Source organism: Salvelinus fontinalis, chromosome 18 (genome assembly GCF_029448725.1).
Source record: "Salvelinus fontinalis isolate EN_2023a chromosome 18, ASM2944872v1, whole genome shotgun sequence".
In the NCBI taxonomy this organism is placed as follows: domain Eukaryota; kingdom Metazoa; phylum Chordata; class Actinopteri; order Salmoniformes; family Salmonidae; genus Salvelinus; species Salvelinus fontinalis.
Window position 1 is genome coordinate 18,940,086 of NC_074682.1, and position 17,373 is coordinate 18,957,458.

At 45.3% G+C, this 17,373-nt stretch overlaps 1 protein-coding gene across 7 annotated transcripts in view; it reads left to right on the forward strand.

Moving 5' to 3' along the window:
* Window positions 1–17,373, forward strand: part of magi1b (membrane associated guanylate kinase, WW and PDZ domain containing 1b) — a 197,325-nt gene that overhangs the window by 152,416 nt on the left and 27,536 nt on the right. For 6 of the 7 annotated variants that reach the window (XM_055868483.1, XM_055868486.1, XM_055868484.1 and 3 more), the window contains exons 5-12: window positions 683–905; window positions 2,263–2,345; window positions 3,971–4,006; window positions 8,186–8,243; window positions 9,136–9,239; window positions 10,194–10,313; window positions 11,893–12,078; window positions 12,369–13,001. In XM_055868483.1, the coding sequence (XP_055724458.1) occupies window positions 683–905; window positions 2,263–2,345; window positions 3,971–4,006; window positions 8,186–8,243; window positions 9,136–9,239; window positions 10,194–10,313; window positions 11,893–12,078; window positions 12,369–13,001 (1,443 nt within the window). The remainder of the gene's footprint in view (window positions 1–682; window positions 906–2,262; window positions 2,346–3,970; window positions 4,007–8,185; window positions 8,244–9,135; window positions 9,240–10,193; window positions 10,314–11,892; window positions 12,079–12,368; window positions 13,002–17,373) is intronic. The other variant, XM_055868485.1, reaches the window with a different exon arrangement.

The window sequence follows — 17,373 nt, forward strand, 5'->3', positions numbered from 1 at the left end:
ACATGTATGGGCCACGTTGCTGTTGCTGGTTTCCGTGTTGTGATTGGTGATAGTGTTGTACCTGGTAGTGTTCCCTATTCTTCATATGAGAGTGTTATGTAAGAACTTCTTGACACTGTTCGTGTTGAAATATCATCACTCTTTAACAAAGGTACTTTCTTTCCATTCTCCTGTTGTCAAATGAACTGACCCTTAAGTCTTCAGCCACGGAGCATGATTCTGTAAATAGTTGTAATGATGTGGGTTTGATTTCAGATGGGACCAAGAGTAGTTGATTTGTTCCCAATGTGTTAGTGTTTGTCTGGGAGGAGAGGAGACGAGAGGCAGTCTGGCCTGGTGTCAGGGGGGTGAGTGACTGAACACGATCTGATGACCTCAGAGAGAGGGGGACGGGCACTCATCTAATCATCACTCTCCTCCAAGAGGTCAGATCAGGGTCCTCGCTCAGTCAGCCACAATGGATGTCAAGCGTTGGCCAAGTGTGTACATGTTATGAAGGACAGAGAGGTTCCTTCAGGTCTAGAACAACTAGGCTACATATCAAGGCTGGGTTTGAACAGATATGAGACCACCAAACTATAGTGGCATTGCCTCAGAATGTGTGTATTTTGTTTGCACACATGTATTTGTTCTGTGCAAATGACTAGGCTTCCCTCCTCTCCTCACCACCCTCCCCCCACAGGAGACTCAAGTGAACCCGACGAGCACCCCTCCGTGCGCCCCTACGCCCTACGTGAGAACGCCCCGTCCTACGGTGTGATCAACGCGTCGTCATCCACCACGGACGGCTCTCAGCAGACACACACACACCTCAGCCTTCCTCCCACAGAGGAGGACCCCCTGGGACCTCTAGCTGACAACTGGGAGATGGCCTACACCGAGAACGGAGAGGTCTACTTTATAGAGTACGTATCCTACCGGATGTACACCCTACACCCTACATCCTGCCCTCTGTACCCTTACCATACACCGAGAACGGAGAGGTCTACTTTATAGAGTACGTATCCTACCGGATGTACACCCTACACCCTACATCCTGCCCTATGTACCCTCTGTACCCTTACCATACACCCAGAACGGAGAGGTCTACTTCATAGAGTACGTACCCTATAACATATCGTACACACCATATCGTAACACACCATATAACATATCCTACCCCCCGTAACACACCATATAACATATCCTACCCCCCGTAACACACATATAACATATCCTACCCCCCGTAACACACATATAACATATCCTACCCCCCGTAACACACCATATAACATATCCTACCCCCCGTAACACACCATATAACATATCCAACCCCCCGTAACACACCATATAACATATCCTACCCCTCGTAACACACCATATAACAGATCCTACCCCCTGTAACACACCATATAACATATCCAACCCCCCGTAACACACCATATAACATATCCTACCCCCCGTAACACACCATATAACATATCCTACCCCCCGTAACACACCATATAACATATCCTACCCCCCGTAACACACCATATAACATATCCTACCCCCCGTAACACACCATATAACATATCCTACCCCCGTAACACACCATATAACATATCCTACCCCCCGTAACACACCATATAACATATCCAACCCCCCGTAACACACCATATAACATATCCTACCCCCCGTAACACACCATATAACATATCCTACCCCCCGTAACACACCATATAACATATCCTACCCCCCGTAACACACCATATAACATATCCTACCCCCCGTAACACACCATATAACATATCCTACCCCCGTAACACACCATATAACATATCCTACCCCCCGTAACACACCATATAACATATCCTACCCCCCGTAACACACCATATAACATATCCTACCCACCGTAACACACCATATAACATATCCTGAATGGCTCTATACCCAGTATCCATAATAGTATTTCAGTTAGTATCTTCTCAAGTATCTTATCTTTCCATCTTTTTTTGCAAAAATACTATTCCTTTTATCCCTCTCATTGTTTCATGTTGTGTATATTGGTTGTATGGTTGTTACTGTTTTTAATGTTGTTTTTTATTTTAGAACCCTAACTTGAACCTTTAATACATTGGAAGTTGTGATACTTGCCTTTAGCATTGAGTCTGATTTACTTCACAGTGTGTATCATATTTAGCCGTTGAAGTGAGGATGTTTTTCAGACAGTGTTTGATGACTTCCCAGTCAGAACAATGTGTCTGTCTGGCTGTCTGACTCTGTTTGTGTGTTTATCTATAGCCACAACACAAAGACCACATCCTGGATCGACCCCCGGTGCCTGAACAAACCTCCCAAACCCCTCGAAGAATGTGAAGACGACGGTACGTCCACCACAGACTGTGTGTGTGTGTGTTTGTGCATGCATGTGTGTGTGTCGGGGAAATTGTGTATTCACTGTCTTGTTTGTTTGTCTGTTGTTGACTCATTTGTTTGTGTGGAGAGGGAACGGTGCAGAATCAGATGCATGTCTGTCAGATCAATTGTTCAATGAGTGGCCTGCAGATGGCACACTTGAGCCACCGTAATGTGAGATGAGATGAGACGTGTTAATATTCTGATCTCGTGTGCTGCCTGCCTGCCTGCCTGCCTGCCTGCCTGCCTGCGATCACGTCTGAGCAAGACGCCCCCCGGCAGCCTGAATGACTGGCTGGATCATTCGCATCATCTATCATAAATAAATAATGTACCTTGTCCTACAGAGGAGTGTCCGCCCACCCACACAAAACACTAGCATTTCAACTGCCTCTCCTCCCCCCTCCCTTCCTCTCCCTCTGCCATGTGTCCTCTCAATATGTTATGTGGTCCTTGTATTGAGATATCTCTAAGTTCTATCCTCTCAAGCTGCTGCTAGAGGACCCAGGATAGAGATATGATTCATATTGTCAAGCATATGGTGCATGAACTACAATTCCTATATAGTGGCAGCTGTTTTCACCCACCCCAATCTCAGATGGTCCGTATTAAAATGTACAGGTAACTGCCAAAATACAGGGAACACCAACATAATGTTTCTTAATATGGCGTTGGGCCACCATTAGCCAGAACAGCTTCAAGGCACCTTGGCATAGATTCTACAAGTGTCTGGAACTCTCTGGAGGGATGCGACACCATTCTTCCATGAGTAATTCGGTGTTTTGGTGTTTTGTTGATGGTGGTGGAAAACGCTGTCTCGGGCGCCGCTCCAGAATCTCCCGGAAGTGTTCAAATAGGTTGATATCTGGTTACTGAGACACGCACACACGCACACACGCACACACACACACACACACAACCTTTAAACCCCCTATGTCCCTTTGAGACCCCTCTTTCAAAGTCATTGAGATCTCTTCTAGCCATGGTAGCCAAAATAATGGGAAACTGGGTATTTTTATACATGACCCAAAGCATGATGGAATGCTTACTTAACTTAGGAACCACACCTGTGTGGAAGCAGCTGTTTTCAATATACTTTGTATCCTTGATTGTTTATTTGTTTATTTATTTCACTTTGGCAGTTACCTGTATGTCTGTCTGTATGGTATGACTCATTTATTTCACATAAATGCACCTACAGTACAGTATGCACCTGGTATGAAACAGTGCCACCCAATGGTGAAGTAGAAAGCTCTTCAGAGACATGTTCTTTGTGCTTAACGTTATTGTACAGACTGTGGCTAATATAGAGCGATGAGCTATTGTCATGGTGCATGTAGGGATTTAGTATAGATTTACACCTTACAAACCATTTGAGCTAATTAGTCACGGTTAGTAGTCATGATTCCGGACACATTATGGTTTTAAAAGTGTATGGAGCCAAATGTTGCTGCTCTCTCGGCTTGCTTGAGGCTTAAATTCAAAATCAATCACTAACCCTCTGCTGCTTTCACTCTCTTTCTCTCCCCCCTCTCACTCTCCTCTCCTCCACCGGTTCCTCCACCCATGGTCTGCTGGCGTTCTCCTGGAGAAGAAGGGGTACACACAGAAGAGATGGACAGTGAGCTAGGTAGGCCTGTCTCCACTCTCCCCTGCTGTGTCTTATGGGAAACCTGTCTAGTGTATTTGACAACGTCACCCTGGCTTATTACAGCGCATTAAACCTCTCCCTTTCGGCTTAGAGGGTGTAAGCATGTAATCAAACGCTTTATAACACCTGGGCTGTGAAAGACTGAAAGACGTGTGTGTGTTCATCTACGTTCCTGTGTGTCTGCAGAGCAGGCAGTTCTTACAGTGTTAATGCACTTGCCGGGCCAGCCAGCATACAGTAACACAGATAGAACCATTCACGAGGGGCACATTGGCGTGATGATCATTTCCTAATGGGCCTCTCATTCAAATGGACCTCTCACTCTCAAGCCCCATCATTCCATCCACTGTTGCTCATATTATAACAGAGAGCACTTTACCCACCACTGTCTGCCGGTGCATCAGTCTCTGGAGCCAGAGGGAGGCTAACAGCCATGGCTCTGATAACTGCTGCCTACTATTTTATTTCAATGGTGAATGCTTCGGTGAATAGTCACAATTATCGAGAGTCATCAGTGTCTGAAGATTTTTGTTCTAGGCTGTTAATCAGATGGCTCTTTCTTAACAAATCTAACGCAATGGTAAGTCTTATGACTGATGCTAGTGCTATAGGTTGGTGGGAGTGTCAGAAATATTTGAGCTATTTTCACAACCAGAATTATAGCCGCAGTAGCTGGCGGTGGCTGAGTTTTGATGAATAAACAAGATGAAGGTGTGTTGAGGCTTGACCCCCTCACTGGCCGTTCAGAACGTGCTCCGTGGTAAATATGTGGTTGCTTCAAGTTGTGTATTTACAGTCTTTTATGTATTCTATTGTCATCAATTCCAATGTTAGTACGTTCTAGCCTAGTTTGTTAAATAGCCGACAGAAACAAAATAAAGAAATGTCAGCCTATCCCATATTCGCTCAATATGTTGAACATGTTTGCCGTCCACATTGTTCTAAGTGATTGCATGTCTTCAATGTGGAAATATATTGTTAACATAGCATTCACACTGATAGAGGACTACTGTAAAATGCATTATCTGAGCCATGGACATACCAGTCATCAATAAGCAGTATTACATTTACTATTGATAAGACCTAAAAAGGCTGTCTAAATACAGTTACAGGCACCATAATTGCTCCCCGTGCTTATATAATATTATGCCTAAGACAGCGTAGACTATGGAGGGTTTTACGCGCATCCAAACTTTTCTCAAAAGCTGGAAAAAGATCCAAAATAAAGAAAAAGCGTGAATGTCCACTCATTATACTGCTCCAAAATATAGATAGACAGACAGATAGATAGATGGATAGACAGATAGATCCTACCATCACTGTTGATATGGCCAGTAGTGACTTTGCCACATGAAAGGTAAACAAACAAACAGGCAAATATAGCCTACAAGCAGATTCAGCGCCACAGACAATGATCAGAATTCACGAGATTTGACTGAACGAAAGTAGGAGATGCGTTTTTTGACAAAATGATCAACTAAAAACAATAAGCAGTCTTTTTAAATAACTTGATATTCCTAAAAAGGCTGAGTCCAAACTTTTCACTGAAGCTGGACAAAAATCATGTTTAAAGGCTAAATTGCAGCCATTTTCTTATCAATATTAAATCCTTTCTGGGTAACAATAAGTACACTACTGTAACAGATTTCCATTAAAATGGGAAAAAGTAGCTTTTTAATAAACTATTTCTCAAGCAACAATTTTGCTAGGATTTCCTGGAGGTGGTCTAGCTGTTGTTGGCAGGGAGGTTTGGAACTCTCTTTGTTATTGGTTTATTAACCAATCAACTTACCGCATGGTGATGTCGCCCATGCAAACCTACTGATTAGAAGATCTTGTGTAGATTGTATTCTCACCCAGCAACTATCAGGAAATAACACTGATCACATTTTTTCACACATTTGCAGTGTTAGTTCCATCAGCTGTTGTACAATATGATATATAAAACAATTTTGACTGCATTGGGCCTTTAATAAAACATTAGTGACGTACATAAGGCTAGTGTGTGCGCCTCCGCTGGAAAAATCTATTCCACAACCAATTGCTTTACGTTAAGACCAGCTTCTGGTCGGTCTTAAGTATCCCTAGTTGCGATGACTGAAATTGGCATACTGGCACTTTTTTAAGTACACACCTATAATATTTCCACACCTCAGCACCAGCAAGCTGATGTTAGACAGATAAATTGCCGAACCTGGTGTAAAGGGTGGAAAATGCCAGTGCACCAGTTTTTACATGACGAAATTGCAAAATAAGGTGTTTTTGACAATTGCGCCTCAGCAGCAGCCGAAAATAGAGCCCAGAGATGGATTTAGACTGGGGAACCAGGTGTGTGCAATACCAGTTCAATCAGTGATATCAGTTGATCAATGAATTGCCAAGGAGTAGTGCACACCTGGGTTAAGGTTAGGTCTGAGGTAAGTGAGGGTAAGCTGATCCTAGACCAGTGTTTTTCCTCTGAGATGGTCTCCATGTTGTGAACAGCAGCCAGCTCAGGACAGGAGCATCCCTTCTTCATACCGCTGCTCAGATTGGATGAACACAGTCAATATGTATCGATTGTGAAATCCGATACATGGAGAAAAAGGCAATTACTCCAGTTGTGTATAGGACAGCAGATGTATGGCCCCGGTTGTGCAACCCCTCGCTCAGGAGAAATCAAATAGTCAGGAAGACCGAATGAGATGCAAACAGTTTAATAGGCAATTTGTCACCCGAGTCCCCCTTGAGCTGGAGTGTGCATTGGTGTTGACCGGGGAACGTGGAGCGGGGGAGCTCTTTTGGATAGGTATCAGATTCGTCCCACTGCAGCCACTCAGTATCAGCAAGGCCAGTAGTGACATGAGGGCTCTGGCGTCTAGCGATAATATCACACAGACAGATCTCTTTTAGGAATACCACCACTCTGGTGTGAAATAAGGTGAGTGATTAGAATTTAGAATTTACAGTCAGGTGCTACTGGCTCAAGGTTGACTGTTTCCCTTCAGAACATCTGAGAAAAATAAACCCTAGTCTGTGTATTGTGAATGATCCGAACACAACACCCCCTTAACACCATGCCTCCACATCCACTAAAGCTGGTTGAGGGGTAGTGAGTGTACACCACTCAGAATATAGACTGAGATATAATAAACTGGGGCTAATGACATGCAGCGCTGATAATGCACAGCAGAGGAGTCAGTCACAGTCACAGCCCTCTGACATGTTTCTATACATTTAGCATTTTAGTCATTTAGCAGACACTTGACTTACAGGAGCAATTAGGGTTAGGGTTAAGTGCCTTGCTCAAGGGAACATCAACAGATTTTTCACCTAGTCGTCCCGGGGATTCAAACCAGCGACCTTTTGGTTACTGGCCCAATGCTCTAACTGTTAGGCTACCTGCTGCCTTCATAGCCATTAGTACAGTAGCTAGCTCTGTCTCAGCTGTTTTAATCACACTGCTTTGTATACTGAGACATACTGAGACTGTATCAATGTAGCAGCCGTTACAGCTGAGGTGTCCATGTCTAGATCCATTCAGTCCTGATTTCTGGATGTGTTGTCAGGCCATTCATGGCAGTTTTGTCAGGCCATACTCAGCATTGATGTCAGGGCAGATGAAATGTGTGTCTGAAAGAAAGGCTTCTTGAGGAGAATGCATCCTTAATGAATTCGACCAGAGTGAGTAATACAGGATCAAGGACATCCAGTTGGTGACGGTCTCCAATGCCATTTGACATAGACAGTGGTAAGCCAATCAATGACAACACGGAATACCATTTTATACACACCTACATCAAGGATGTCAGTCGCGTTATACATCAGATTCCCTTACTGCCATGAACAATAAGAAAACATTTCTTCACCGTGATATTTTTAAACTGCAAAACACAATTGAAATCCTATCCACATTTAGACCACCACCCCCTTGCCACCAGCTCCTCTTCTCCATCTGGGCGCGGGGTTGATCGTGATTGGTCAATGCCCTCCTGTAGTTCTTTATCTGATGTGTTAAATGTCAGCCGTGTCCTGCCAGGAGCCAAGAGCCAGGTCCAGACAGCCTCTCTAGTGTTGTTCACTCCCAGGTGACTGACAGGCTGTGTGTAGTAGGAAAGGGTCTTTATGACACCATCTCTAACATCCTGCCTTTTCCACCTCTCTCTATGTCCCATCCAGAGCTGCCAACAGGCTGGGAGAAAATAGAGGACCCAGTCTATGGGCTTTACTATGTGGAGTAAGTAGTGACACACACCTCCGGATGTATCTGTTGCATGTCTCACTACCTCACTGTACTGTACATTCAGAATGCATTTGACACTGGGCAGTGGCCCAGAATATGCAAAACAACATCAAATGCAGTACACCAGACGGCTGTTATTTTGGTCTAGTCTGTTATGGTAAAAATAGGCCATTTGTTGCTGTCATGATCATTTAGAAACATGTAATGTCTCATCTAGTGGGAGACCCTTGAGCCTGTGCATTAATATGAATGCATGCATATGTTTTGATGTTGTTCAAAGCAATACCTTAGAGGCAGAGGCACTTTTTTTTTTTGTCTGAGATTTTTCAATATATATTATTCCTATTTTTTCCTGTTTACTGCATAATTTCCCAGCGTGTTTCTGTACTGTTTGAAGTGTAATTTCCTTACGGTGCGGTGTACTCCTCTCCTAATTCCCTGCTGGGTTTGTGGTATGACGTGTTTTGATGGTGTTGTTAACCTCCTGAAGCAGTGTTATTTAGTGATTGTGTGATGCTGTTGATATTCAGGCCTCATCGTCTCTGTCTCGTCGGCTCCAACAGAGCACTGTCTGTACCATACTTGACTTCCCTGACTTAAGCCCTGGCTCCTGGAGCATTGGCCACCAGAGACTTTTTTTTTCTAATTGTGTGTTGTGTTAACTCCATCACTACTGCCTCTCTGTATCTCGTTCTCCCTCTCCATCGCTTGCCTCACCTTTTTGGCTTACTTCTATTCTTCTTTCTCTCATACACATGTATTTCCTGTCATCATCCCCCTTGCTCTCTTTTTTTATTTTGCTGACTCCAATTAATGATCTTTCTACTTTCCTGTGTCGTTGTCCTAATTTGTCCTCCATCTCTCCCTCTCTTCCTCCCTCCCTCAGTCACATTAACAGGAAGACCCAGTATGAGAACCCTATACTGGAGGCTAAGCGGCGGAAGCAGCTCGAGCAACAGCAGCCACCAGAAGGTGAGCGCTACATCCGAGGTTCGTTTCCAGCCCCGCCGGGCGTCATTTCTTTCTTTCTCCATGTCTGTGATCGTGTCTGTCTGTCTTTCTGCCCTGCTCTCTTCTCTTTATGATTTGCTATCGAGAAACCATAAAGGCATACCTATGATTTATTTTTATGGCCTTGAAAATAGGTATTTTTTTATTAATTTGGCAATGTTTTAAGTGTCACTGATACTCTCTCCAAATTATTTGTGCTAATATGAATGATTTTGTAAGTCTACAGGTCTAGGTAAGTTTTTTGGTTTGACAATAATACATAAAGTCTGTTACAGCAATGAAAATGTATCATCATATGATAGTTATAATATTTCTGGGTCTTGTTCTCCTAGTGAAAAGCATTTCAGAAATATGCTTTTGGTCTCTTTAGTCTACACAGTATGCTATGTATGTCTTTGAACAGTGATGCAAACATTTTACATTTGGCTCTGTCCGTCCAGCATTTTGCTGAAATATAGAGACAAATTAAAAAGTTTAGCATCACTGTCCAAACACTTTCTTACATCCAGTATGTATATGTAGAATGTCCTCCACATTTCCTCTCTTCATGTAGGTCACACCACTAGGAACCTGCCTATTGGTCCCCGCTCTGCACACTCAGCTAAATGTGCTTCTGACTTGATTACCTACCTGCTGACTTTTTCTCCTTTAAGCTTAATATCTCTTTACGCTCGATATCTATGACTTTTACTCTTTCATTGATTGAATCTTGATGCTGAGAATATTAATGAAGACTTAAGCCTCCAATACACTACAAAGTAAGGCTGCCATTTTGATCGATCAGAGATTGTATTTCATGGTATTACTTTAATCAGCAGCCATTGTGGCTCAATGCAGTACAGTAGTTTTCAAGCCACCCATTGTGGTGAACCATAAGGATCACCGTAACTGTACAGACACCAGAGACAGGAAGTGTGCCCTTTGCTGTTCCAGAATGGATAGAGGATGCCACCCTTGCTGGTGCCCCCCTGGCCAACTATACCGCCAACCACCAGGAGACCTACAGGGACACCCAAGCCAGACCCCCACTGCCGCCCCTCATCGGGCCAAAACGTGAGTCCTGGTCTGGTCAATATCCTAGTTTTGTGAGGTTATTGGTCCATTTCTGTTTGAGACATTGTGGATGTGTTCCCTCATCACGTGCCTCACTCTATCTCGCTCTCCTCTCTCACTCCTCTCGCTCTCGTTCGCCTCTCTCACTCTCACTCACTCACACTCTCTCTCTTTCTCCATCTCTGTAAGCTCAGGCCCCTGACCGGCGCTGCCCAAAGCAAATCAAGGCCCTGAGATTCCACCACACAAATGTCTCTTTTTACCCAGCTCTTTTAAGTCACCCTGCTTTCAAGTTCCTACACCCACTTGGTCTGCCTCTTGTGTCTTGAATTATTTCAAGGCAAACACAAGGACACTGGCTGACTCCAAGGGTAATACATTTTACATTGTATGCATAAGCTGTACTCCTCTGCCATGTAAGTGTAGCATCTGCGGTTTGTTAGTCACTCTCCAATCCCTCGCGGCCATCTTCCCTGCTTTAATGTCTCCCATTTCATTCCACCCGCTTCCTTCCACAGTCAATATATCACTTCAATAAACTCTGAATATCCCACTCCATCTCTCATATAAACTCTGTGAACATTTGTCCAACTGACAGCATGACTGGAGCCAGTCATAGTAGAAGAGACCGAGGGCTTGGATCTAGATTACAGACGCCAGACTCTAGCAGTTCTTATTTCATAAGACCGATTCGGGTGTCCATTTGCCTAAGCTATATGAGTCCGCCAACTCCATGTCTAGACTCCAGAGTGTACCAGAGTAGAGAGAGTTCAGTGCTGCCTTGTTCTCTATACACTGTCTTGGTCTCTGTACACTGTATTGGTCTCTGTACACTGTATTGGTCTCTACACTGTCTTGGTCTCTATACACTGTCTTGGTCTCTATACACTGTCTTGGTCTCTATACACTGTCTTGGTCTCTATACACTGTCTTGGTCTCTATACACTGTCTTGGTCTCTATACACTGGCAGTCTTGGTGGCACGCCAGGCTATTACGCATACGCTTAGAAACATCTGTTTCTAAATCACTGGGAATTAGTCTGACAATAACCCCGCACACACACTCACAAACACACACTTCCTTCCCATCCTAGTGTCAAGCCTTGAAAAGCTATTTTAAACTGATGGCTGCTGTGTATATAGAACTGTACCACAGTGTAATCATACACTTTTAGAATTTACAGTGAGTATTATTTTACTACTTATCTAACCATGCTGCCAGACCCAGATAAAATCCTGGGTTTTACCCAATAGTGTAGCACTCTATAGGGGATAGCAGCCCCCACAGACTGGAGCTAGGTCTGGGGGGTTTACCCATAGGATTACCCCTATTCTCAGGCACAACCAGGCTGCTGCACCCTAGCTCTTGGAATCCCTCTTAGCCTAATTAATCTATCGAACTTAATCAGTCCCTTTATGATTAATGGAGCTCATCAAACCAACACATCTCTTATAGAGCACTCACTGATCCAGAGCCAAGAATGTTTAGGGTAACCCCTCCTCCTTTGGCTAGCACATGACATGAGATCAACGGGTCCTTATGAAAGGTGTGTAAGGCTTATGTGTGTCTGTTCCCCAGGAGGGAAGCCCTTCTTCACGAGGAACCCGGCGGAGCTGAAGGGAACCTTTATCAACACCAAACTAAGGAAGAGCCACCGAGGGTTCGGCTTCACCGTTGTCGGGGGCGACGAGCCTGATGAGTTCCTACAGATCAAGAGTCTGGTTCTGGACGGACCTGCTGCCGTCGACGGCAAGATGGAGACAGGTAGGCCTCCGCTCTGTTGTTCCGTGTCATTATTAAGAGGTGGTCACCAACTCTTTGAGAGCTACAGAGGCTTCTGTTCCAACCCTGCACTAAAACATTTGACTTATCAAGGTTGGTTGATTAACTGAAGCTGATGCTCTCCTGGTGGGTGACCATTGAATGGTGTAGGTGTAATAGTGTTATGTAGGTGTTCTAATTGAGCAATATACAGTTCAAGTGTTACTTCCATGATTTCAGTTTGTGACATGGAGCTAATTATCCAACATTAATTTCACCTTCTCTTCCCCTAGGTGACGTGATCGTGAGTGTCAATGACACATGCGTACTGGGCTACACCCACGCTCAGGTGGTGAAGGTCTTCCAGTCCATCCAGATCGGCTCCATCGTCAACCTGGAGCTTTGCCGTGGCTACCCCCTGCCCTTTGACCCAGACGACCCCAACACTAGCCTGGTGACCTCCGTGGCCATTGTGGACAAGGAGCCTATCATCATCAACGGCCAGGCGAGCTACGACTCTCCGTCCAGCCACGGCAGCCAGACCGGAGGCCCTGTTAATGGGACGAGAGAGTCAGGACCCCACAGCCCCTCCTCTGCCGAGGTGGCGTCCAACGGCTCGCACAGTTACCCCAGCGACTCTGTGACGTTGGCGTCATCCATAGCGACGCAGCCGGAGCTGATCACAGTGCACATGGAGAAGGGAGACAAAGGCTTTGGGTTCACCATCGCAGACAGCCCTGCAGGGGGAGGACAGAGGGTCAAACAGATCGTAGACTACCCCCGCTGCAGGGGCCTGAAGGAGGGGGACATTATCGTGGAGGTGAACAAGAGGAACGTCCAGAGCATGAGCCACAACCAGGTGGTGGACCTGCTTAGCAAGTGCCCCAAAGGAAGTGAGGTCACCATGCTGGTGCAGAGAGGTGGAGGTAAGACATAGACACAGTAAATACATTGAGTTCTGGTTAGCAAGCTTTCCTCTTACTCCCGCCTCTTCTCTCCGTGAATCTGGAAGATGCTAAAACATATTTTGGTTTGGATAAGGGTTAATGACACGCTCTGGAACTTTGGGTTGAATGTGTCAATGTGTAGTTCATACATGATAATCTATGAGAAGAATTACTGTCTTACCTCAATTAGCCACGACAAATAAGGTTTTGAAGTCTAGGAGATCAGGAAATATGTTTTTTTTTAACACATATTTAATTTTTGTTGGCACAAAACTACCTCTATACTTCCATTCATTTGTATGGGTTAAAGAGTCCTGTATTACGTTGTAGCTCAAACGCTTCGGACGCTACAGACAGAAGATGGCACATCAGCGTTACCGACTTATTTCAGATGAGTCCCTTGACACATGTGGGGGTGGTAGAGCAAAACGGAAAACACCATTGTGAGAGTCTCTCCTTTCCATAGAGTAGTTTATAGGCCAAACCGTTAGGACGCTACGGACGTGTTTTGAGAAGACGGATTTTTTGGGATGTCTCATGGTCTGATAAACACCGCTGTAGCTCGGTCACCTCCCACCGCAGATGCAGAAGGGCGACATAGTTTATACTGACAGATTTTGATGGGGATTGTTTTATTATGTCACTTAGATTGATGCACCGGTGCGTCAATTGACTAAGGATAGGTTATCCCTAAAACAACACAAAAGAGAAAGTTACATTATTGAGATACAATTGGGGTGTCTCATTTTTTTCCATCCTAGCTTTGTGTGTATGTGTGTGTGTCCATGAGCGTTTATGCAAGCGAGGGTGCAGATTCGACTGTGTCTGTGTCGAGTGAGAACTCGGGACAGGATTTTGACTAGGTGTATGATTGGAAAAACGGTCTCATAAAAGAGCTGAAGAGAAGACTCAGTGTATGAGGGGGATGATTGAATTTTGGTCTCACTCCATTCCCCAGACAGACAGTACCCACTACCCAGAAAACACCTCCACAAAGAGCCCTGACTCACACTGAGAGAGACATGTAATTGGAAAGTTTTCACTGAGACAGAGCGGTCTGAACTGGCATTGGAAGTTCTCGGGAATTATTAATTTGTGGAATTGAAGGACCTGAACATCCGTCCTGTAATGCTGAGTGTTGAGAAACGGAACAGGACATTGACTGGATGCTCTGCCATCACAAATGGCTCCGTTCCTCTCCCTGTCTTGCTTTATTAATGGCCACCATTAGTCTGAGGGGGTTGTGTACAAGCACATAAAACGCTACAGCCATAATGGTCCGCTTTTTATGGATTGTCAATAAAACAAAATGTTTGTGCGTTTAACAGAGACTCCCTGGACCAGAGAGTGGAGAGAAGGGTGGGCGGGACAGTTAGAGGATCATTCCTCAATGTGTCATGGATGGAAGACAGAGCTGATTTGAAAGCACTTTTTACTGCTGCTGTCTATGTCTTTAGAGCGAAGCAGAGACATACTGTGGCTCTGTACAGAGTGTGCCACTACTCTCTGGAAAGCAGAGGACTACTCAGTAGAGGATTGCTTCTGCAAGTTACCTTGAAAACATGTGGTGAACCTATTGACTCATGAGTGTCATGTATGCGTAGTACAAATATTAACAATTCTCTTTCTCTATGGTTCACATACTTAATTCGTCTCATATTGAGCACTCTTCTCTCAGTGGGTGTTACATGTCATAAAGCGCTGTTCTCTCAGTGGGTGCTACATGTCATAAAGCGCTGTTCTCTCAGTGGGTGCTACATGTCATAAAGCACTGTTCTCTGTGGGTGCTACATGTCATAAAGCGCTGTTCTCTGTGGGTGCTACATGTCATAAAGCGATGTTCTCTCAGTGGGTGCTACATGTCATAAAGCGCTGTTCTCTGTGGGTGCTACATGTCATAAAGCGCTGTTCTCTGTGGGTGTTACATGTCATAAAGCGCTGTTCTCTGTGGGTGCTACATGTCATAAAGCGCTGTTCTCTGTGGGTGTTACATGTCATAAAGCGCTGTTCTCTCAGTGGGTGCTACATGTCATAAAGCGCTGTTCTCTGTGGGTGCTACATGTCATAAAGCACTGTTCTCTCAGTGGGTGCTACATGTCATAAAGCGATCTCTCAGTGGGTGCTACATGTCATAAAGCGCTGTTCTCTGTGGGTGTTACATGTCATAAAGCGCTGTTCTCTGTGGGTGCTACATGTCATAAAGCACTGTTCTCTCAGTGGGTGCTACATGTCATAAAGCGATGTTCTCTCAGTGGGTGCTACATGTCATAAAGCGCTGTTCTCTCAGTGGGTGCTACATGTCATAAAGCGCTGTTCTCTCAGTGGGTGCTACATGTCATAAAGCGCTGTTCTCTGTGGGTGTTACATGTCATAAAGCGCTGTTCTCTGTGGGTGTTACATGTCATAAAGCGCTGTTCTCTGTGGGTGCTACATGTCATAAAGCGCTGTTCTCTGTGGGTGTTACATGTCATAAAGCGCTGTTCTCTGTGGGTGCTACATGTCATAAAGCGCTGTTCTCTGTGGGTGCTACATGTCATAAAGCGCTGTTCTCTGTGGGTGCTACATGTCATAAAGCACTGTTCTCTGTGGGTGTTACATGTCATAAAGCTCTGTTCTCTCGGTGATCATTGCTCTCAGTCTGTGCTCTGGGGTTGTGTGTGTGTGTGGATCAGACAGCTAAGATATTGCCTGCCCCACGCAGACAGGAGGATTAATTACTCTCTGCTCTGCACTCCTCAGGCCTGGCCGCTAATTGGGGGGTCTGATATCAGCATCGCCTCTCTCCCTCATTTGCCTTCTTGCTTGCTCTATTTCTCTCTCTCTCTCTCTCTCTGGGCATGAGAGTGTCACCAGTCAGTCCACACAGCCAATTACAAGCCTTTGACAGGGAGCCAGAGGAAAACTCTAATTGGCAGAGATCTGCCCCCTCACTCTCCTCCTCCTCCTTTCCCATCCCCCCATTCCAGTGTGTACAGATTCCCACCCGAGCGTCCGGTCCAATCCCGGGGGTTCTCAGTGCGTACAGTGTACTGAGCTCATTAAGGCCTGTGTATGCAACAGTGCTCCTCTCCCCTCTCTGGGAGTAAGCTGACTGACTCCCCAGCACAACACTAGATTCTCGCTGGATTCTTCTCATTCTCCTCTTTCTCACTGGTGATGGTGGACACTGCATAAGTCTCCATACTGAATCATGTGTATACGATACAGGAAAGGTCCTGTGTGGGTGTGTCTCCCGTCTTTTGTTGTTCTGCATCCTGTTGTCTTCTTGAGCCAGGAGGTGTGATTAATAGCTTCCATCAAGGAATCCATTATGATGCCCATCCCTCCATTTGTCTAATTATGCTGCCTAATGTGCTCCTTTTCTCTGCCTTCCTGCTGAAACGTTCTGATTATGACACTGACATAATTCATTCTAGCCCCTAAAGACACGCACTTCCCGTGAATTTCCTTGAAGTGCGCCTATGAATGGGTGTAAATGTCAGTGGTCTACGGGGATGGGAGAGGTGGTGCAGCCAGCATCGGTTGTATTCCATGCAGAGCCATTGTGAGGAGAATACCTGAGCGCTAGGCTAGCTCTCTGTAGCACCACAGCCTCCCTCATTATCCACCCAGATAATTCCAAGTCAGTCCCATTCCTGTGCTTTAAAGGTATCCATTCACTTGATTGTTAGGCTGGGTGGGCATAGTGGACAATACAGTAGATGCATACACCACAGGCTTAGCATCTCAACCACCTCAGAGGAGGAGAGGAAGGAGAGAGGATGTCAGAGGCGGGAGGATGATGAAAGAGTGGCACAGCGACACCCCTGTCGATCTGTTCATCTTCTGAGACATCCATCAGAGGTGACAGGGTTGTTCCCGGCGGGACTGGGCCCTTGCACTCCTCATTCCCCCGGAGCGGAGTGAGGGATGGAGGGAGGATGAACCGGGTTAGAGACTGACATGGCGAATGAGGATGTGTGCCAGTCTGATAATAACCTATCCATCCACTACACTGTTGCTTTCTGCCAGTGGGCTGAAGCGAAATGACCAATCTACACCTGCAGTGGGTTCGAAGGTCTCTAAGCCAATGTCCAACAAGTGTAATATTCTAGCTAATATTTATCTTTCCTCTGTGTCTTCACGGGGAGCTTTAAGTGCTGTGGAGCATGATAGACTGTCCCTCTCAGACAGAGCACCTTGTAAGATGGTTGTTTCTGCTCAGTGTTGGGTTGTTGTAGAAGTGAAGCCAGAGTGCTGCTAGGAAGGCGACGTCACTTATCTCCACCCTGCTCTAGACGTTCTGCTGCTGACAGAGACACGAACACACCCACCCAGAGACAAAAGGAATTGATTTAATGTAGATAGATAC